Below are 23,588 nucleotides of genomic sequence, written 5' to 3'. Positions count from 1 at the left end.
ATACCTGTTCTGTCTCAAAGCCTAAAGCCTAAGGGGACAGGGCACTCTACTCTGTACACTGCGATTCTACACAAGATAAAGAGGCTTTATCTGCTGTTGCATTTGGGACTGTTTCCCCTACAACTGATGGCAGGTCTGACACTGTTAATGTGTGCAGCTTACTTTCTGCCCATCCCGTTTTGGTCCCTAAATCAAATCTGAAGCCCTCACTGATAGCAGCAGCATCTCACTTAAAATAATGCACCCGGAGGGCACTCCAATTTTACAAATATGGGACAGGTTTATTATTTCGTGTGTATGGGACAGGTTTATAACTCGGAGTGGCAAGGTTCTTACTTTTCATTTATGTACCTAAGACCTGTCATTGATTTGTGTGCAAACAAAATAATCATCCAATTTTTCCTAATCTAAAATGCAGCAACCTGGGGCGCCTGCAGGGCTCAGTTAAGTGTCTGCCTTTGACTCAGGTCACGATCTCAGGGTACAGGGATCGAGCCCTGCATCGGGCTCCCTGCTCAGCGGGGAGTCTGTTTCTCCCTCTCCCTCTGCCCCTACTCCCAACCCCCTGCTTGTGTGCTCTCTCTCTCAAATAAGTAAAATATTAAAAAAGGAAAATAAAATGCAGCAACCTTTACGGGTCAGTGAGGGGAAGGAGGAGCTTTTACGAGTCATATGGGTGAAATGTTTGTTTAGTAGTTGGAGACTGAAGCATGCAATTTTAGATTCTGGTGTTTACGTAAAGGAAGAGCAAGCATATCGTCACTAGCTTGGCTACTTGTCAGGATACCGACAAGTTCCACACGATCTGCTCATTTTGGTAATTACCTAACTATTGTTTTGGACAAAGAAAAGTCAAACTCAAGCTGTCTATCTAAGGTCCTTACTACTTGTGAGCTGCCAGTAGTAGCAATCTGAGACACTGCTTACTTTATGCTAAGTCAGAGAGGAAATACACACACAGACCAATTTCTTTTTTACCAGAATAAGCTGTCCTTGAAAATCACCACCATCATCTTCATCAATCAGTTCTCACCAAGACACTGTGTGAGCCACTGCTGTGACTCATTCCTAAACTCGTGTCTTACCTTAGTGTTCCTCCTCAGACTGCGAAGAATATTCCTCCTCCTTGGGTCTTCGTCTGTCTCATAGGGAATGACGGCATTGTCCCCTTTGTAACCTTGAGATGCCTGATCCTCCTCTTTCTTCCGGATGGGCCCCAGCTCATCATCGCTCCCCACACTGAAGCTGGTTCGGTAACTGGCAAACCTCCCTAGCCGGCTGCATCTCGTCCTATATAGCACTGGCTTGCTCACGATGGAGACCTTGCGGCCTCGCTCCAGAGAGCTGGTGTCCATTTCACTGTCAGAGCCATTGCCACTACCGTTGGACTGGGCTTTGTTGATATTCCGAATGGTGATGATTTTGCCTTGGGTGCTATCATGGGGCACTGAGTATATGTTTTCTTCTTCATTCCTTGGCTTGACCACAGCATCCATGGGTTCAGCATAATCAGAAGGATCGAACCCATCCGGAGGTAGCCAGGTGCTAGAAGACACAGACTTCCTCTGTCCATCTCTATGGCCTTGGTCTAAATAAGACAGATCCCCCTTCGTAATATCAAAATGGACAGGAGGCTTTGGTTTGACTGGTGGAGGTACTTTGTTGTTCAGTTTACTCTCAAAATTACTCATGATGAAAGACAGCCCATCATTTCCCTCCAGTTCCATAGAGAGCTTAGAATGGTCTTTGGACAGAGAGGGCAGTGATGTGTCTTCTCGAAACAAGCTGTAAGAAGGGGGCTCAATATCCTCTTCCGAATCCTGCAGGTTTGAGTTGCAGAGTGGAGAGCCCGCTCGGGGGGAGTTAAACACCTCTTCCGTGGTGCTACAGGCCTCGGCAGCGTTATCGTACATATGAGTAGCCTCAATTATGTTCTTTTTATCCACCACATCTTTAAAAAATGGGTGGAAGATCTCAAGTTTATGCTGGGGTTGGCTACAGGGGATGCTTGTGAACCTTCCATCGATTTCTTGAGCAATCTCCTCCCCCTCACTCAGCTGTTCCCGACTTAAGTCATTGTCCAGGACATCTACGGCGCCGTCAGTGAGCGCGACCAGCTGAATGGGGATAATATCCTGCACTTCACAAAGAAAGGCACGTAACATAGCCAAGGAGGCCTTACGTTTGGCTGAATAAAAAACAATGTACCCATGGACCAACCGGCTTTTTCTGATGCTAAATGAGGAATGGTACGAAAGAATAGACAGTTCAATGCGCCTCTTGTGGAGTCCGATTGGTAGTTCAAGTAAAACAGAGCTGCTGCTTCCACAATGGGAAGACTTACAGGTTTGGGACTGAAGGACAGGAAAGAGTATGTCATCTGCACTGAAAGGATCCCCACACATCAAACACATGACAATTCGCAGGTCAACATCAGCCAGATCTTTGATGCTAGCAGTAGAACTGACCAGGTTTAAGTTACGCTTGGAGTCCAGGAGTCCTTTCAAAACTTGACTGATTTGCTTTTCATTAATGTTGCGTCCATAACCGATGCCAGCAGAAGCAGGGTCAAGAAAGACACACTGCAGTTTGCTGGCAATCTGCTGACCTTGTTGTATTAAGCTATGCAGGGTCTCTCCACTGGTATCTCCTCTCTTGTTAACCAAGATTAACGTCAGGGGGAGATGGACTAAATGATTATCTCGCCTGCCAAGTGTGGACTCTCTACTCTTCTCTATACTCTCCACCACATAGGACAGAGATTCCTTTGAATTGTAAAGGCAGAGACAGCCATGGGGCTGAAATGTTGGCGTCTGGAAAGAGTTCACAGGAAGCCTGACATTCCCTTCTATTGGCCTTAGGGAAAGCTCATACATTTTACCATCTATCACATACTTGTCATCATTTGTACAAAGAGCTCGAATCTCATTGGCCAACTCACGTGCGAGGCCATCTTTGCCCAAGATAACCAAGTTGATCCTATCAATGTTGGGGTCAGAGAGTGAATTTTTCTGATTCCGGTCAGATGGTCGGATAAACCGAGAGCTAATCAAGTGCTCTATCTTAGCATCCACACAAGCTGGGCAGCTAGGGCACGTTTCCTTGGTTGGGTGATACACAAAATGAATGTGCTTCAGGATAAGGGCATCACGCTCCGCTTGGAGCTTCTGTAACGCTTTAAATCGCTGTTCCTCCCCCAGAACATCCTGAATGACACCCATCTTCTCCTTGCTGGGCTTAGCATCCAGCTCCAGCTCATAAAACAATTCTGAATATTCCAAAAGCAGCTCCTGAAACTCTTCCTTTGCTTTGTCTATAATTTGCTTTTGGTGTTTGCCATAAATATCCATGTATACAGATTCTTCCAGCCACTGGTAGAAATCTTCATTCATAATAAAACTACGGGCCTCTTCCCAAGGCTTTCCAGGAGTTATGAAGGGAGAGGTCTCCAGATTTTCTTTAAATGCCCTTCTCATCTCGGCTCTTTTCCTCTCATTCCGCAGCTTCTCTAAGTGGGCCTCGTAGAGCTGCTCGGCAGGGACGGTATCCATCAAGTCAAAGGGAATCCGTTCATTCTCCATGTTGTCAATGTGGCTGGTGGCATCCCACGGTGTCTCTTCAAGCACGACAAACCACTTCAGGAATTCTGGCTTGGTCTCCAAGAGCTTTTTGGTTTTTATGCAGCTTAGGTGGTCTATTTCATCTAGATTGGGGATAAGAGCTTCAAAAGCTAACGGCAGGGCTGCCAGGTACAGCTTCCTCCTGCGCTCAATGTGCTCGTGCTTGAGGCGGTGGATGTGCTGGAGAAATAGCTTCTTGGCTTTCTGAGTCCCTTCCAGATAGACATAGTCCTGGTACTCAGGAGAGGCCTGCATCTTTCGGCTGACACTCAGCCAGTTCTCGTTATGGTTCTTCACAATACGACTCACCAGCCACTCATACTTGTCTTTTGCCGTAGCTATCTGCTGACTCTGCTGCTTGAGAGCCTCAAAATAAGGAATGATTTTTGTCTTTCCCCGACTTTTATCAATGAGTTGCACTAAGGTGCTGAAAGCCAAGTCCACATTTACATTGGATCTTGCTGAGGTCTCCACAACCTGGAGGTTCTTTTTGCTTAAGGCAAAAGTATGTGCATCTCTAATGTACCGCTCCACACCCTCATCACACTTAGTCAGGACCACCACTATGGGCTTTTTTGTTTTTGCAAGCTGATTGTAGAGATTGGACACAAACTTGAGCTGGTCATCAAAGTTCCTATTCATGCCCCTGCTAACGTCAATACCAAGAAGAAAACCATCAATCAGCAGCTTTCCATCTGGCATTTGTTTCTGCTCAAAGTCCTGCTCCAGCCCCAGCTGGTCAGTGCAAAAGTACATGAGTTTTTCAGCTGACGCGAGCTTGGTTGCAGCAGCTCTCTTAATATAGGGCTGCAGGGCCGTGCTTCGATGAGGTTGAAAAGTCTGATCATCGATGAACTCCGTCTGCTCCACAATGTGCATCTTACATTCCACACAATCCTCCAGGGAACGGCTAACTTCTCCCCAATAGAGAAAGTGGTCATTATTGACCACTCGCCCACCAAAGTCACTGGTGCTGAGGACAGAGGTATGGTCCAAGTGAAACTCATCAGCACTGGGGCGCACGAAGCGGTTGCACAGACAAGACTTCCCAATGCCACACTGGCCCTTCTCCTTCTCGGTCCCAGACAATCCCACCACACTGATGTTGTAGGTGGGAATGCGGACATCTTGCTTTCTTGCCATCATCATCGTCGACACATCCTGCCACAATCAGCCACTTCCAAGATCAGATTAGTGTTTTCCAGTGGACCTGATGGCGTCCCCACATTATTAGTGGGGGCCGGTTGCCCATGCAGCAAGACTGTCAGGTCCCATAGTGTTTGTATACCAGTATGAGGTCAGTTTTCACTGCTTCTCATCGCCAAATAGTAAACATTTCTTCCTAGAAGGGGGAGAGAAAAAGAAAACCCATCAGCATTGTAATTTTGGAATCCAATTTTAATCACTGAACTATAGCAAAAACCAATTTTCTTAATTCAATAAATACTTAGAGAAAATATCAGATGTGCCAGGCCTTATGCTGGGTGAAGATAAAAGAGTAAGACTGACATCTCTGCACCCTCAGGAGGTATAATACAACTAATGGAGGAAGACATATATGCAAGCCGTGTGCTGAGTGCTAGAACAAGGGTTTGAGGGCTCCTCGGACAAGTGGCTGATTCCAGGGCTAGAGCAGGGTTGGTACAAGATGAGCCTGGAACATCCTGTTATGCAGGAAAGGAAAGAAGTGCTAGAAAAAATGATAGGGCACCTCACAAAGACACAGGAGCCAGTTAGAAGGGCTCCCATTGGGCAAATCTGGCACAATTTGAGCACCAAAATAATTAAATACAGCAACAAATTACAACCCACTGCACAATAGAGGAACTTGAGTTCATACTACTGGATCAGAAAAGAATCACCACTTGATGCTAAGTCTGGGGGGAGATTTTGATGAGAATCAGGATATGTGCACAGAACTGAGGTGTCTCCTGATACTTATTAGTTGCAAAGGGAAGAGGAACAAAAAAACCCACTAAGTATACAGTAGAGAAACTGGGTTAACACTGTGGGTAATGAAAATTATCACCACCAAAGAGGGACAGAAGAATACTGTGGTCCTCCAGATATGGAGGATACATTACTATGCAGTGTGATGGCCTAGAATGCATTACCTCAACCTGATCACAAGGAAACATCAGATAAACAAAAAATGAGCAAGATTCTATTGGGGGGTGGGGCGGAGAAGTAGTGCACACTCTGTACTTTTCAAAAAAAATATCATGGTCCTAAGAGACAAAGAATGGCTATGTAAACACTTCAGATCAAGAGAAGAAGCTAAAGAGACACCATAAGTAAATGCAATTATCTGACCCTAGAATGAATTCTGCACCAGAATGAGAAATACAGGACATTACTAAGTCAATTAACAACACTGGACTGTGAACAGAGTATTAGATAAAGTATTTTATTAATGCAAATTTAGGAAGTTGATAACTACCATGTGAGCAAAGAGCCCTACTCTTATGAAATACACACTGAAGTATGGGGAGCGGGGGGCATAATGTATGTGACTGGTCCAGAAAAAAACCTGTATATATGTTGAGAGAAAGAACGCATATGAGGTAAAAAGTTAACAATAGGTAATTGTGGACAAAATCCTCCTTTGTGCTATTTTAATTTTTGCAACTTTCTATAAATTTGTGATTATTTCCAAATAAAAAGCTTTTTTAAAAGGTGTGAGTATGGAGTAGTTTCCCTGACTAGAACATAAGCTCTGTGAAGACAAAGCCCACCCCTTCTTCTTTTCTTCTGTATCCTCAGCCTATGATATAGTGCTTGACACAAATATTAACTGAAGGAATGAGTAAGTGAATATCTGCGAGAGCATATTAAGAGTCCCCAAATCCAGCCTTCTGATTGAGGAAAGCCTTTCCAGAGGAAGTTTCATCTCAGGAGAAACCTTTAGTAGGGGAAGGAAACATGGAGACTCCTCTCTGCAGAAGAAAGCACGGTCTCTCAAGTGTGTGAGGGGCAGAGGTGGGTGAGATGTGTTGGCATGTACATAGAGATCAGATTAAGCCACTTTCAAAGAGTTTGGATTCTCTCCCAAAGACTAGGGGAACCACAGAATGTGGCTGAAAAGTGGCACCTTAAAGGACCTAAAGTTTGGGGCACCTGGGTGGCTCAGTCGGTTAAGTTCCTGCCTTCGGCTCAGGTCACACTCCCAAGGAGTCCGTTGGGCTCCCTGCTCTGTAGGGAGTCTGCTTCTCCCTCTGCCTCTACCCCTCCCCCCTCTCGTTCTCTCTCTCTCTTTCTCTCTCTTGCTAGCTCTCTATCTCAAATAAAATAAAATAAAGATAAAAAAGGACCTAAAGTTTAAAGGACTGAAGTAATGAAATGTTATGATAATGTCTTACAATGTCTTTAGCAACTTCCTGGTTGACACAAGTGAAATATCTAGGCTTTGGCTGTCTCTACATACGTGGTCTTCTGGCAACTACTGTTTATACTGCACTGCCGTCTACTCACGTGCAAATATGACCATGTAATTGCCAAACCTGTAGCCAAATGAACAGACTCCTGAGAGAACTCAGAATTCAAAATAAAGAGAACAATTTTCTTTTGAATCTCAGTCATGCCTGGTAGGAACTCAAAATTTCCACAACCTTAATATGTTTTTGTGAGCCTCTCTCCTAAGAAACGCCAGAGAAAGTCAGACCCTCCACGCATTATTCTAAGAAGACAGGGAGATGAATGGAAGAAGAAAGTTATCCCCTTTGATAACCTCAAAAGGTCACAGACCTTTCCCAAACATCCATATCTTTCTTTTGATAACCCAGAAAACCAAACCCTCTATGGAAACAAAATGTGGCTAGATGTTATGTAAAAATTGTTTGACCATTTTCAAAAGAGAAATCTCAATGATTATAAGCAATAGCCTCCAGATAACCTGATGGCGTGCTCCTTAAGAAGCCAAGTTCCAGACTTGATTGCTTACTTAGGTAAAATTTTAAGATGCTTACACACATCCTTTGTTTTTTGTTTTGGTTTTTTTTTGTTTAAAGATTTTATTTATTTGACAGAGAGAGACAGCCAGCGAGAGAGGGAACACAAGCAGGGGGAGTGGGAGAGGGAGAAGCAGGCGCCCAGCGTAGGAGCCTGACGTGGGGCTCGATCCCAGAACACCGGGATCACGCCCTGAGCTGAAGGCAGACGATCAACGACTGAGCCACCCAGGCGCCCCTACACACATCCTTTGAAATACCCAAATGGCAAAGATTTGTATAAAATCAAAGTGCTTTTGCACATTACTTGTAGTACACATACACAATTTTGTTTCAGCCCCTGAGGAGACTCAGGTTTAACAGAGCCTCAGATAGGAATGCTGACAGAAGTTTAAGTCAAGGGTGCTCCCACAACAGAGCCCTTCTCTATCAATTCCCCATCCCAGGGTCTGGCAGGACTCAAGGCCACCTACTCGACCGATCTTGAAATGCAACTATGTGACACAGGTCCCCACTTCCAGTGACTGCTGCACACAGCTGGCAAATCGTCCCACCTCTTCTCTGCAAAGTGGGTCGAATCATCTATCTCTTCACGGAAATCTCAGGAAAACAAAACACCAACCTATTCTTCAAAATCAAGAAATAAAGATAGCAGCTAAACTTTGAACTACGCTAAAATGTATTCTGCACTCAACCTGCTGCTTCCCCAGTTTCTTAAAGTATTTTTTGAAAAATTTTAAAAAGATTTTATTTATTTGAGAGAGAGGGAGAGAGAGAGTGCATGCACACACGAGCAAGGGGAGGGCAGAGGGAGAAACAGACCCCCTCCCCCCGCTGAGCAGGGAGACTGATGTGGGGCTCAATCTCAGGACCCCACGATCATGAACTGAGCCAAAAGCAGACTCTTAACTGACTGAGCCACCCAGTACCCCCCCGAAGTTTTCTAAATGCACAGTATTCTGGGTAGCCCATTCGAGTCAAAGTCTCAGCAGTCTGAAGGATGCTGAAGAGAAGAAAGCAACACCTTCAACTCTCAAGAACAGAGCAACTGATATTTTTAAACACAGAATGCTAATCGACTACAGTTAAAAAGGTACCAAAAAATGAGAATTAGCTGGCATGGGAATGGTTAATTTGGGGACACCTGGTAACTTTCGACTTGTTAGAAACCTAATCGGTTCCGTGGTATAAGTACACTCTTCTTACATGCCTGTCTTTGATGTCTGGATAATGCAGTTTTACTAGTTCCTCAATTGGACTGAATTACACGGTAAACAAAGACTGTTATAAATCTAAAAACGCTGCAAACACTTGGTTTAAAGGAAATAACCCTAAGTGCTTGGTCACGAACACGTTCAACTTTTCTAAGAGGTGGATAAAAAAAAAATTAGCTGAGTCACTAAATTTAATGATCTTAAGGCCACAAAGAAAGAGAAAGTAGAAGACAAGGCATGTCCAAGACTTTGCGGTATCTTTAGTTTAAATCTGACAGGAACCGGTGTTCTTAGTGGGCAACCAAGCTACTCAAACAGCAAAATCTGAATGTCCATTCTGATAATTTGCCAATATTAATCCTTTTAAAACTGAAGCGTTACAGTGGAGGGGGAGAAAGGATTCTTTAAACAGTAACTACTTTCACCTTCGAGCTTTACAGAGCTAGTTTTATTAGAAAAAATAGACCCCAACATTTAGTAGTTTTACACCACAAGTGAACTCCTTCAGAAAGGAAAATACTTCAGGAATACCTTCAGTTCTTTGTTACAAAATATATGCTGCACTTACTACAACATAATGCCAAAAACTGAGAGCTTTTCCAGAACCTGTCACCAGGCTTCCAGAGTTGTTTATTTGATTTGCTTAACCACCATACCAGCTCCCCAAAGACGGGCTCAACTGGAAGGCAGGAGGATGTTTTCTTTTTTAACACCTCTACAAAACCCTGGGCAAGAAGTGGCAACATTCCCAAGATAGTACACATTTCATAGGACACAGAAATGCCACTGTGATCCAGCATTACTACGACTGCTAAAGTTCATACTGTCAACAGCTCCATCAATGTATCTCACCCTCCCACCCCACCCCCATACTCCCAAGAGGAAATGTTTCTGGGCTCTGTGATCTGGAATGTCCCGTTAAGACACAGATCCACCACTATTATCCATAACCCAAACTATTGTCTCTACCTCTGAGAATAGTCAACAAATTCTGAAAACACCTTTAGTTTCAAACAACCATGTACAGGGGCGCCTGGGTGGCTCAGTCGTTAAGCGTCTGCCTCCGGCTCAGGGTGTGATCCTTGCGTTCTGGGATCGAGCCCCACGTCAGGCTCCTCCGCTGGGAGCCTGCTTCTTCCTCTCCCACTCCCCCTGCTTGTGTTCCCTCTCTTGCTGGCTGTCTCTATCTCTGTCAAATGAATAAAATCTTTAAACAAAACAAAAAAACCATGTACAGAATACTGCCAAACTAGCAATACTACAATATTATATAATAATAAAGTAAGGAAATAATTTCACAGGGAGCTGCTAGCAAAAAAACAAGTAAAATAGTATGTTCCCCTAATTTTTCTTAGTCCCAATATGAGAAGAGAATGGAAATATGCACTGTAACTAACAAAGCAAAGAGCATTTTCTAAACCTCCATAATACCTCATACTTCTCAACACCTTAAATTTCTGAAGGAGTTTTCAAAGCTATGAATTACAATCAGCAGCTGGTTAAAATGTTTGCATTAAGAAAATACACGATAAGACTCCTATCCACAAGAGAGAGGAAGAGCAAAAGGAGGGGATATAACTGGGAAACTTTTCCCTGTAAGAGACTCCAAAAGGAGAATTTTCTAGATGAATAGATTTTTCCAAACAAACCAGGAAGGATGAAACATAAAAGCTCCAGTAACAAGAAAACACAAATCTATGGTCTACTGAACCACTGAATTTGAACAAGATAGTCTTTCAAAACTACAATGAGATATCACCTCACACGTGTTAGAATGGCTAAAATCAAAAACACAAGAAACAACAAGTGTTGGTGAGGATGCGGAGAAAAAGGAACCCTCTTACACTATTGGTGGGAATGCAGAATTGGTGCAGCCATTGTGGAAAACAGTACTGAGGTTCCTCAAAAAACTAAACATAGGGGCGCCTGGGTGGCCCAGTCGTTAAGTGTCTGCATTCGGCTCAGGGCGTAATCCCAGTGTTCTGGGATCAAGCCCTGCATCGGGCTCCCTGCTCCGCTGGGAGCCTGCTTCTTCCTCTCCCACTCCCCCTGCTTGTGTTCCCTCTCTCGCTGGCTGTCTCTCTCTCTCTGTGTCAAATAAATAAAATAAAATAAAATCTTTAAAAAACCAAAATTAAACATAGAAAACTATCCTATAATCCAGGCATCACACTACTGGATATTTACCTGAAAAATACAAAAACACTAATTCAAGGGCTACAGGCACCCCTATGTTTATCACAGTATTATTTACAATAACAAAATTATGGAAACAGTCCAGTCGTCCATCAATAGATGAATGGATGGGGCGCCTGGGTGGCACAGCGGTTAAGCATCTGCCTTCAGCTCAGGGCGTGATCCTGGCGTTGTGGGATCGAGCCCCACATCAGGCTCCTCCGCTGGGAGCCTGCTTCTTCCTCTCCCACTCCCCCTGCTTGTGTTCCCTCTCTCGCTGGCCGTCTCTATCGCTGCCGAATAAATAAATAAAATCTTTAAAAAAAAAATAGATGAATGGATTAAGATGTGGTATATATACAATGGAATATTACTCAGCCATAAAAAAAGAATGAAATCTTGCCATTTGCAACAACATGGATAGAGCTAGAGTATAATGCTAAGCAAAATAAGTCAGAGAAAGACAAATACCATATGATCTCGTTCATGTGGTATTTAAGAAATGAAAGGGTAAAGGAAATAAAAGACAGAGAGAGAGAGAGAGACACAAAACAAGAAACAGACTCTTAACTAGAGAATGAACTGATGGTTACCAGAGAGGAAGTGGGTGGGGGACAGCGGAAATAGGGGATGGGAATTAAAGAGTACACACTTGGGGCGCCTGGGTGGTGCAGCGGTTAAGCATCTGCCTTCGGCTCAGGGCGTGATCCTGGCGTTCTGGGATCGAGCCCCACATCGGGCTCCTCTGCTGGGAGCCTGCTTCTTCCTCTCCCACTCCCCCTGCTTGTGTTCCCTCTCTCGCTGGCTGTCTCTATCTCTGTCAAATAAATAAATAAATAAAATCTTAAAAAAATAAAATAAAATAAAATAAAGAGTACACACTTATAGGGGCACCTGAGTGGCTCAGTCAGTTGAGCATCCAACTCTTTTTTTTTTTTTCTTAAGATTTTTATTTATTTGAGATAGAGAGCACTAGGAGGGGGAGGGGCAGAGGGAGAAGGAGAAGCAGACTCCCCGCCAAGCAGGGAGCCTGACGTGGGGCTCAATCCCAGGACCCCGGAAATACAACCTGAGCCCAAGGCAGACGCTTAACCAACTGAGCCACCCAGTCGCTCTGAGCATCCAGCTCTTGGTTGGTGCAAATCACTTATTCACAGAGTTAAGACAATGCAAAGAAACAAAGAAGAAACGGAGCACTATCCTTGCTGATGAGAATCTTATCATTTACCTCAGATATAATATTTTTACTTAGAAAAAAAGACAAACTAAGCCACAAGACAATCAAGGGCATAGACCATTCCCTGATTCCCAGAGAAAGGAAGAGGAGATCATTCAGATCTAGGGTGGCTAAGGGAAGGTATCAGAGCAGAAGTGAAATCTGAATTGGATATTTACCTGAAATATCCAGAAGACTGGCAGGGCTTGGAGACGACCCAGGTGTTGTAAAGATGAGAAAGGGCAAGAATAATGGTGGCCAAAATGGAAAAGCACTGGACACGTTCTAGGACAGACTGACTGGAATAATTTTCATGCATGGGAGGTGGAAAACCAGAGGGACAGACAGGCTCGAACTATGAGCAGACTGTATTTTCACTTGCAAGAATCTAGCATGACCACTATCTTTGACCCCACCGATGTTATTTACTGTTGGTAACACCACTACTTTAACTCCTCATCCAGCAAACTAACATCTAACATAAAAGAAAACTCCATTTGAATATGGCAAATTCTATTTCTATTCAGTCCAATGCAAATTCAAATAATAAAATGGGGAAGGGGACAGAAAAAGAGAGATTTATAAAGGAAGCAAAGAGCAAATATTTGCCCAGAATAGCACTGGAGGTTGCTCCCACTACACACACCTACTTCTGTTTAATGTAGGAGGGAGGATTTCCTCAGAGCCTCGGAATGAATCTCGCTACATCCCCAGGGCTCTGGGTACAGGAAATCTCTGAAATGGGTCATCTGGACCTTTGGAAAGACTGATTTAAGTGTTTAACCATCTGGTCTTGAAACATGTAATCTCATGCAACAGACGGGCTATTCTTGGGACTCTGGGTATGTATGGGCATTCAGTTCTCGCTATACCCGGTGTAAACCCAATGGACAGCACTCTCCAAAGAGCCCAATGAGAAAAATCAAAAGCCAATTTAAAGGACTGATATCTTAGATGTCTGTTTTTAAAATAATCTGGTCTAAAGTTAGCTTTTAAAAGTGCAGCTATGAAAGATACTCTGCCATTCCATTTGTAATTTTTGCAATGTGTCTTCCTGTTCCTCTGGATTCATTTTCTCCCCAAGCCCTGGTAAAGGCACCTCTGAATTCCAGGGTAAAAAAAAAACAGAACTATGCTGGTTCCTTACCATCCTAGCCGGCCCATGCTGAATAAAGCAAGCAGCCCATTTTTCATCCTGACACAGTTCTCATGCTTTGAGGTGCGCAGAACTCTACAAGCAGGTCCCAAAGAAATAAAACTTCTAAGCCAAGTTATTCACAGGATGAAATCAGATTCCCCTGGTGAATGAAGGGGGCTGCTTTCAGCAAAAGCACTTCCTTAAACTTTATCCTCAGCAGGTTTCTACCAGGTAGCTCTGGAGTTCTAATCAAGCTATCTGATCAAAGCAACTATAAACAAAGACAAAAACCAAAGGCTGAGAAATCTTCTCACTGATGCAGCATGATTTCTCTGGGTTACCTATACTAAGAAAAACAACAACAATGAAACAGGATTTCTGATAAGCTGTAAAAATAATCCAAGCCAAAGGAAATGCAAAACCAAGGCCAATGCACTCCAATAAGCCTCAGTATCACAGCCTATTTATCATTAATAAGGTCAGCGGAGATTCTTACCAAATGAAGAAACAGAAAGACAGCCAAGTCTTACCTTTGAATTTCCTGGTATTGAACTCAATTTTATAGTTTTTGAAATGGTAAAGAAAACCTGTAAAATTATTTCATCAGTTGCTTCTGAGCACTTATGATCTATTCAGGTGTCCTGGGTTTGTTTGTTTGTTTGTTTGTTTTTTTAAAACTTTTCAGAAGAAAATTTTTTTAGAACAATGTTCTCCATAAACATTTCTCTGGATACGCAAGAGAGGAGGCACTGTCCAGCCAAATGTGCCTTGCAAACAGAGGACAGTGCTGAAGAAACAGGGATTTCTGTCAATTGGGGAAAATAGGTCAGCTTATTTTCAAGTCCACACTAAGCCTCACTATTCTATTCCCCTGATGGCATTCTAAGATGACATGAGGACTTCAGGCCATTATTTCTAATTATTCTTCACTACTCATTTGCATTATTCTATAAACTGTCAGTCCTAAAACAGGCTACTGTAAATAGTAAAAGCCATGCCACATGCATAAACTTTTTTTAAAAGAATGGTTTTATTTTACCTAAGGCACCCGTATTGAAGATAAGGACAGTGTTCACAAAGAAACAGAAGAAACAAAACCAACTTCTAAATCCATCAAATTTTAATAACACACAATTTGGATCCAAAGGTTAAAGAACTCACACGAGCAAAATCAATACTGCTATCCATCTTTTCCACTTTCTGGTTTCCACATTTACTTACACACTTGCCTTATTTCAAATGAAGGTTAAAAAAAAAAAAGAGTCTGAGAAAGATGAAAAAAAAAAAAAACACACACACACACACACAAGAAAGAACATCCAAAAGAGCCTGGAATCAGCACAAAACTGTGCCCTAAGCTCCATTAATTGTATTTGAAAATCTGCTAAATTGAGGCGTTTATCCTTGTCCTCTAGAAGAGATGAACATTTGAGTTAATATGTGTAAAACAAACTGGATTTTCTGAATGAAAAGATGTTACATGTAGGTACTTAATAACAAAAAGTTATTAAGGAAAATATTATTTCCTATTCAAATATTTATCCCCTCAATATTGAAAAGTATACTTGAGGTCCCTACTTTGAGGCTACTTAAGGCGATAACGGTAGGAAAAGTAGAGCTTCTATTTCTTGACTTGGTTGCTTAGGGTAATCACTTCATAATTGTTCATACTGTGCGTGCTTTATATACTTTTCTCTACAGTTTTTTAAAAGCACACAAATCATAAATACACACATAACATACATACAAGACATACAAATCAGAGAAAAGAAGAAGCCCAAGTACACTGAACTAGCAAATAGAGCTGGGATTTGAACACGGCCCTCTCTCAACCACCATGAGCAACCACTGCAATACACTCTCTCCCTTCTACACTAGGCCTCTGCCTGGGATCATGTCAAACAGGTGACTCTAATCCTCACTGGAGAAAGCCAGAAGAAATGTTGGGAAGCAGCGCCCTGGGGGGCCCCCCGGGTGTAACTGGCAGTTCTTCAGGACTATGGGGAAGGCTGAACAGGTGACACATCAGACCTTTCAGCCTTAAAACAGAGCAACTCAATTTGACCTGTTTTATATGTTGGGATCCCACATTAAAAAAAAAAAAAAATTCTTTTTAAGTTCTATGGGCTTTTATAAAAGCTCAAAAAACTTCTTGATTCTTAAAGCCATTTAATGATCAGGCACTTGGCGGTGTGATTCCCAAGATTTGGCCAAGAGATAAGAGAGTCAAAAAGAGACTCCTGATCTGTCCCCCAAACCCTTTCTTCTCTTCCTCTCATTCAGGAAACTCATCCAGATTAGTGACTACTGAGATCAAGAAAAAAGAAACAACTTAGTGAGAGAGGGAGTCCGGTCCACAACCCGGGTCTCCTACTCCTCTGCCCCCTAGGTCCTCTCCTCCCACTGTATTATGCTGTCCTGGCCAGAGGACATAAGAATGGAGGACCTAAGGCAGGTACGGCGGGGGAGGCTGGGGGCAAATCTGTTGAGGGCACTGTCACACTAAGAAGAGTCTGGACTTCATCCTGAAGAAGCCCCAGGATTCTGGGCAAGAATGGCATGGTGAGGTCTGGGTTGAAAAGGGGGAATTCTGAGAGCAATCCATACACCCTCACCCTTCCTCCATACTCTGTCTGTTTTACCCCCACTCTAGCGGGTAAATGCTTCCCGTGTAAAGGCCACTTCAAACCTGGTCATAATAAGCACTGTGAAAAACAACTGCTCACGATGGAAACGCTGACACAGTGGTGGTGTAAGATGCCCCTTTGAAAAGCCTTGTCAGGGCCCCGTCTTTGTAATTTAGTGGTGGCTCACAGGAAGCGCCTGAGAGCCAGATTCTTTCTGACTGTGCTCAAGGCCATAATTTCCTTCCCATACTTAAACCAATGACCCTGTGTCTCCCTGTCAAGGGAGTCTGCCAAAGGGAAAGGGCAGATAAATAAGCAGCAAAATCTGAAGAAAACTGGCCCATTTGAAAAAAATTCCTAAGATTCTTCTTGGGGATTAACAACAAAAGGACTTCCAGATGAACTGATCTGTTTCTCCAAATGAAAGCCCCTTGAAGGCAGAGCTGGGGAAAGCTGGCAGCCGACCCTTTCAGGTGACAGATGCGGAAGCTGAGGAGGAGAAAGGAAGTCAGTCACAGACGCCGCTGTCAGACCTGTGTGCTAATAAGCAAGGCCTCCCTCCCACCCCCAACCCCTACCCCAGAGTGGTTTCTACACACCACTCTTGGCCGGTAAGATTAACCAAGACCCTCAAATCAAAACGGGAAAGGGACAACAAGGAATAACACTCAGCCAGTACCATGCGTTACCGCCACCATCTCCACCCCTCCCCATATGCACATTTTCATGAGCTTCTGCTACATGTTCCATATAGTACCTCTCTACCACCCATTACTTCAAGATAAATTTCAGAATCATGAAAGTAACATGTCCTGTTGGGGAGTCCAAAAAATAACTAAGAAAATAACTAAGAAAACACATCTAGGGAATTTAATAAACGGCATTTTCTATAAAATGCTAGCTTCATGATTTTCCCTTAGATAACAGACCAGAATAGTAACTAGTTCCTCCTTATCAACCACCATTCCTTGAAAGTCCTTAGCCAGTAATTTTCGAGAAGATCAATGAGTCACCTCTTATCACTACTTTAGCCCTCAGACTTAAGAAGGAAAACAGGCCCAGCCTACTCTTCCATGACAGCTGTCCTACTAGAGGAAATCACCTTGACCTCATGTATTTGGCCGCTGTTCAGAAAACCATGTCTCTGAGTTAAAATTCTCAAAAATGCACTCATACTAGGTAATAGCATACCTCTCTCAGTTACATATGCACAGAATGCCTGCCCTATTCATCCCAACATAAACCCACGGAGTGTCTCCCTCAATCACCTCGCCTCCCACTCCCCAGGTTACACATGGTCCTGGGAACATACCGCAGGTACATTCTTTTGAAAAGTCTTAAAATCAAAGTACAACAAATAGCTAGGCCCGATTTCTAATTCACATTAGAAAGAATGGAATAGAGAAGTACCCCACCATTATAAAACCTTATCAGCAGACTGATTTTGACTACCCATGGCATCAACTATGTTAAAATCTTAAATGAAAATTTTTATCACCTGGCTAATGTGACTACTACTGTTTGCAGGAGGAAGAGATGTGGTGATGAATGAACATGATTCAAATCAGCTCCTTCACTTCTGTGCACATCTTCCCAACTCCTCAGACCACTCCCCTGCTCCCGCAGCCCTCTGTTATTTTGACTTTCTATTCAGGGAACCCACTGTGTAAAGGGGCTTAATTTTGCCATCCATACAAGGGCAATACCTCTGGCAATCAAATCCCCTCAAGAGTGCAGATGTCAGCCTGTAAACGAATAGAACTTATTTGCACCAAAGTGCTCTATCCAAACCACCACCCCTTCTTTTCAGTCTTCTCCATCGGGGACATCCTCAGCTACATCTGGATGAAGAGATTACACACACTTTCCTGAGCCCTTTTGCCCAGTGAAGAATCATACACAATAAGGTGTGCGTTCTCTCACCGCTGCTGCTGTTTGTTTTTTTTTTTTTTGGAAAGGGGAGGGTTGTTTTGTGTTAACTTGTCAGTCCTTGAGTTTATATATTCCTCCACTGTCTCGTTTAATATATTGGAGTGGACCATTTCAAAGACAGTGATTAAAACCTACGTATCATGGCTTGTCAAGTCTTATAATTACATGAGTTCAAAACTTAGGCTACTGACTCCATTTTTCATACTATGTAACACAAAGCCCAATTCAACCAGTTAAATCATGAAGGGTGAAAGCCTAGTCAGGAGCAATCAAAAGGCAACTGAGCTTGAAAGCTGTACGTCCACATTCCACACTGTTAAAGGTGCAACCAGCAGATGGCATGGATGGAAATGGAATGTGTTCGATACAGACTTCTCACACCTATTCTCCATTACCTCTCCAAAACCCATATTCCTACGGGTGCAAACCTCACTCTCTAATCTAATACAGTAAGGCCAGTGTTGTCTGGAGTCACTAAGTTTTGTATGTGCTTGCTTCTAATTAAAGACCATTCGATTTTAAGAACTTAATAAAAAGGCCATAAACCTGTATCATTCCACAAGAATGCCAAGAATGGTAAGTAACCAACTACTACTCTTCCAAAGTGACCTTTAGTAAGGGCTGCCTCTACAACTTTGCCAACTAACATGTCAAGCGGCAGTAACATTCCTATCATAGGCTACTCCCATTTTAAAAAGCAAAGGCAAGTGAAAAGGCCTTCTTCAAGTAACCAAAGCAACTCAAATTCCTACAGTGAAAAGTACTAGTACAAACAGTCTGAAAAGTGGCAAAATCAAAGTTTAAAAGGCCACTTACAGTGCCAGCAAGTGATTCAGAAGAATTCTGAGAAAGGTAATATTAACATTTTAGTGGTAGAACACTTGGAGAGAAGCCAAGAGGCCTGGACTTTCTCCCTAACTAGGTCATTAAATCTTGCAGGGGGTGGCAGGGAGGCACACACAGATACAAACTAGTTAAATGGCATCTCACAGCCAAGTTATCTTGACAGCTTTCATCCGTCAGCAGGATCACTGCACAATGATGTTCTTCAAGGAGACAGGTAGGTCTCTTGGGGCTAATGATAACTAAGTGCACACAATTATAATCAGACTGATAACAATCAATCCCTACCCTTGGAACAGACACTCAAACTCAACAGCTGAGAGAGAATATATCTGCTGCCAGGGAAGCTAGATCACCTGGATCGCCACAGCCTCAAATGCTCCTTCCCACATCTATGCTTGCTTTCTGCAACCTTTACTCTGTAGAACAACAAATTATCTTTTTAAAGTACAGATCTATCTTCTCTATTCCCTGCTTATAATCCCTCAGAGCTCCCCTCTGCCCTTCTACTAAAACCCCAAATTCTTATACATCCCAAAATGGGATCTCATCTCCACCATTCTACCTTTTTCTCACTAGACTGTGGCCTTCCTTCAGTTTCCCAGATGACCCATTCATTCGTTCTCATTCACCATTCAACAAAAAATTACTGGTCTTGTAAATTACCTACTACTGTGCCAAGCACTGCCCTACATACTGCGGATACAGCAATGAACAAGAGACAAAGATCCTTGCTCACACTCTAGCAAGGGGAAACAGACAATCAGAAAACAAAAAAGTGAGAGAGTTAATAATGTGGGAATCTGGAAGAAGATTGTGCCAAGCAGAGTAAACACAACCGCAAAGGCTCCGTGGCCAAGTAATAGTCTTCTTTTCATGTGTTTCTTGTTGTTAACTCCAAGAAGATGAGGATCTAATGTCTTATTTACTCTGCTCTCTATCCAACCTCAGCACTGAACCTAGTACCTGGCTCGATAATTACTGCTAAATGGGTAAGTGAGTCAGTGTCTAAAGAAAAAAGCACCCCGCCAAAAAAACAAAAAACCCCAAAACAAACAAAAAACCCCCAACCAAACAAAACCCAAAAAGGTGTCCCCCAAGTAATAAAAGTGTCACCTCAAGTTATCAAGGCCCCTGCAGACATTACACAGGTTTCAAATTTACTAATACGGTTTATGATCAAAGTGCATTTAGTGCTACTTCAAGAGACAGCCTAATAACAACATGCGTCTTACCAAGGCATCATCCCAGAAAGAGGGAAAAGCATAAAAAGTGAGAGCAAGGACCTTCAAAGATAAAAAGTAATCAAGACATTAAAAGTATGCAGAAAACCAGAATTCATTATTTACTCCAATGGTGTGCCCCAACGCACTGACAGTTATGCTAGTTAAAAGCTTATCTCGGATGGACTGTTCCCCTCCAACTTCACTATCACAGCCTTGGTTGTGCCCTTTTCTTGCAAAGCCTGGACTATGGGGAGTTTCCTCACTGGTCTCTCCCAGGTCCAAGCAGTGTGTACTGTGCTCTGTGTTGATTTTAATACAGGAGCGCCTGGGTGGCTCAGTCGTTAAGTGTCTGCCTTCAGCTCAGGTTCCTGGGATCACGCGCCGCGACGGGCTCCCTGCTCAGTGGGAAACCTACTTCCCCCTCTCCCACCCCCCTTGCTTGTGTTCCCTCTCTCACTGTCTCTGCCAAATAAATAAATAAAATCTTCAAAAAAAATTTTTTTAATACAGTTTTTGTCGCAACATTTTTTTTAAAAGATTTTATTTATTTATTTGACAGAGAGAGACAGCTAGAGAGAGAGGGAACACAAGCAGGCGGAGTAGGAGAGGAAGAAGCAGGCTCCCAGCAGAAGAGCCTGATGCGGGGCTCGATCCCAGAACGCTGGGATCACGCCCTGAGCCGAAGGCAGACGCTTAACGACTGAGCCACCCAGGCGCCCCTGTCGCAACATTTCTACCCCAATTTGACTCCAACCTACCTTTTCAACCTTTTTTCCAACTGTCCCTCAACCAGAACTCCATGCTCCAGATCAACTGTTCCCTGACCGTGCCTTGCATATTCCTGTTTCCAAACCCCTACACCGGCTACACCCCTCATCTGGAATACCATTATACTTCTCCCCTTTCTGAATATTAAGTTTAAAATAATGCCTTCTCTGCCCATCCCCACTATGATAAATTCATCATCCCCAAGCAGTCATAGCATTCATTTGGCCACACTTGTACTTCATATACTCTTCTCTGTATCACCAGAACTGAAAGCCTGCAGACTGCATTTCCCAGACTCCTTTGCCAGCTGGCTTTCACTTAGGTTCTGCCAAAGGCTAGAGACTGGATGGCAGGAAGAGGGATACAACACTCTTTTCCTGCTTCTGGTCTGTCTGCAGCAGCAAAGCAACTGTGGAGGGCTGCAGGCAACTGCACACACCACAGACTCTGGCACCGTCGGTGGGGTGCTCGCTCTTGGGTTCCTGCTGGACTGCAGCAACATGGCTCCAACAGCAGCAGCAAGTCAGCAGCTCTAAACTCCGACGCTCCAGGCCCAAAGGCAGCCAGCTTCCTGATCTCTGGGTAACAACCCCCTTCTCCCTTTTGCTTCTCCAAACACCCCCTCTTTTCCTCCTTTTGCTCTTCCTGCCCTTCCAACACCTCTGGAATAAACCCCTTGCATGTAAATCCCACTCTGCTTGAAGTATCTAGAGTGGAGTTTCCACTTTCCTGACTGGACAATAACTGACAACAGCAGATGAGGAGGAAATAAAAACAGCCGCATCAACTATGATAGAAAAGGAAATCAAAAATGGCAAAAGAAGACTACTGATTAAGAAAAAAATCCCACAATGAAATCCTACAACATATCTCCCTTGGTATATCACAATGTACTTTTTGAGTGCTGAAGATTAAGATGCTAGTTTGCTGTACATTCAGCTATATATTTATAGTATAGTTTAGCTGTATGTTTTTTCCGAAGGAAGTCGATACCGCATCTCTCTTTGACGAAGCAAGTTTCTACAGAATAGGGAGAACCCTTCCAAGCATTTCCTTCTGTCTCCCCAGCACCTCACACACAGGAGGTCCTTCTTAGGTATGTGGTTCCTGACTGATGACTGCTATAAAGCTTTGGAATTCATGGAGATTGGGGGATGAAGGCCAGGCAGTCAGTCTAGTTCTAAAAAGCAACTTGAAAACAAATCTCAACCAAAGCCCTGAACAAAAAAATTCTGAAACTTTATCAGTACTCAAATGCAGCCAATAAGGAGGGGGAGACACACAGGGCAGGGATTTTCACCTCTTCCTTGACAAAGCCACCCCAGAACCTATAAAGTCTAGCTCTATACTTCTGATGAAGGCCTCCATTCTTTTGTTTAAAGATCTAGCCTGAAAATCCCATTACATAAAACTGCCCAGAATACATTTACCTTTCTCAGAAGGATGAATAACTGAGTCAGTCTGGAGCTGATGTAAACCTCCGGCTCCTGAAAGTATCTGTGTTTCCAACCTGCTCAGAGATCATGTAGACATCTCTTAAGTCTTATCTTAAATTCATTTGCCGATATTATATTAAACCAAGATAAGGAGAAGTGGTGTTGGAAGGTGTAAACTTTTTTAAAGGTTAAATAAAAACCGCTAAGTCCGGAGGCTAACGACTATTAAAACCATACCTACGGACCTCCATCACATCATCTGCTGCTCCAGCTTTCCATTAACAAAAAAATGTTTCATGAAATGGAAACCTTAGAAAAGATATAAACCCCACCAAAAGCATAAAAGCAGCTTGACTTTCACAGACTTCCAGAACTGAGCCATCAGCTGTTGTCATTTTCATACTTCATTTACCAACATGCCTAAGAGATAAATACTTGAACATTTCCAGCCCATTCCGTTATTACTTTGAACAACCTTACCATAAGAAACCAGACCCTACAACACAATACAAGCATTTTCCAGGTATTAGGCATAATAAATTCCTTTCAGAGACTGGCAAATAAAAAGTTCTGGTAAAATGGGATTTACTGAATGCTTCATAGATAATCAGCTTTCAAAAAAATCAGAATATATGAAAACAAATCTATCAATTACCATAGACAATCATATTATTTGATACTTAAGCCAATGCTTCCTCACAATGTGGGGCTCTGGTTCATTGCTTATTTGCCATCTCCTGAGGGCCATCTTGGGGGCAGGTGAAAAATAAAAGGCCAGTCAGAGCAGGAGGGGTATACCAGTGTGAAGTTTTCTCCCGGCACAGTACGTGGGGAAGGGGAAGGAACAGAAGATGCCCTAGAACTGGCTTTACAAACACACACACACACACACACACACACACACACAGAGACACCACCAGTTTTCTCATCTCTTTTATACCAGCAAATAATCACTAGCCAGGAACAGCACTAAACAATATGCATGTGGTTTCATTTCATTTTTCACAATAATTCAACACAGCAGGCACTATGACAACCCTTATTTTACAGATGAGAAAACAGGCTCAGAAAGGTGAAGTGACTCATTCTAGATCACCCAGCTTCGTGTGACCCTTGCTGCCTGCTTCTGAAGCCCGCACACCTGGCTTAACCCCAACGCTGCACTGCTGCAAAGACAGGATGGACAAAAACAGCTGTGCAGCTTGAGCTTTCTCAAGAAAAATCAAAGCTACAAGTGCTAGAATCCACTTGCTCTATTAGCAGAGCTTTCCACTGTGAGGAGGGGTAGGCTCTTCTTTACCCAGAGGTAAACTTTAATAATATACTCCCCACAATGATGTGTAAGTACTTTATGCAGCTCAAAGTCCTAGTATATACCTTGCCTTACAACTTGTGAAATCCACCTGGGAAGGATAGGTATCCCCTTCATTCCCTAGATAAGAACAC

At 43.1% G+C, this 23,588-nt stretch overlaps 1 protein-coding gene across 2 annotated transcripts in view; it reads right to left on the bottom strand.

Annotated features, from left to right (window-relative positions):
- ARHGAP35 (Rho GTPase activating protein 35) overlaps positions 1-23,588 on the bottom strand; it is a 117,459-nt gene that overhangs the window by 71,877 nt on the left and 21,994 nt on the right. The window contains exons 1-2 of one of the 2 annotated variants that reach the window (XM_057314511.1): positions 11,609-11,768; positions 1,086-4,962 (exon numbers count right to left, since the gene is read on the bottom strand). In XM_057314511.1, the coding sequence (XP_057170494.1) occupies positions 1,086-4,769 (3,684 nt within the window). In that variant the 5' untranslated portion in view covers positions 4,770-4,962; positions 11,609-11,768. Of the gene's footprint in view, positions 1-1,085; positions 4,963-11,608; positions 11,769-23,588 lie in introns of those variants that run through there. The other variant, XM_026481981.4, reaches the window with a different exon arrangement.

Source organism: Ursus arctos, unplaced genomic scaffold (genome assembly GCF_023065955.2).
Source record: "Ursus arctos isolate Adak ecotype North America unplaced genomic scaffold, UrsArc2.0 scaffold_19, whole genome shotgun sequence".
In the NCBI taxonomy this organism is placed as follows: Eukaryota; Metazoa; Chordata; class Mammalia; order Carnivora; family Ursidae; genus Ursus; species Ursus arctos.
Note: the sequence above shows the minus strand (reverse complement) of the source record. Positions and strands in the feature narration are given on the sequence as shown.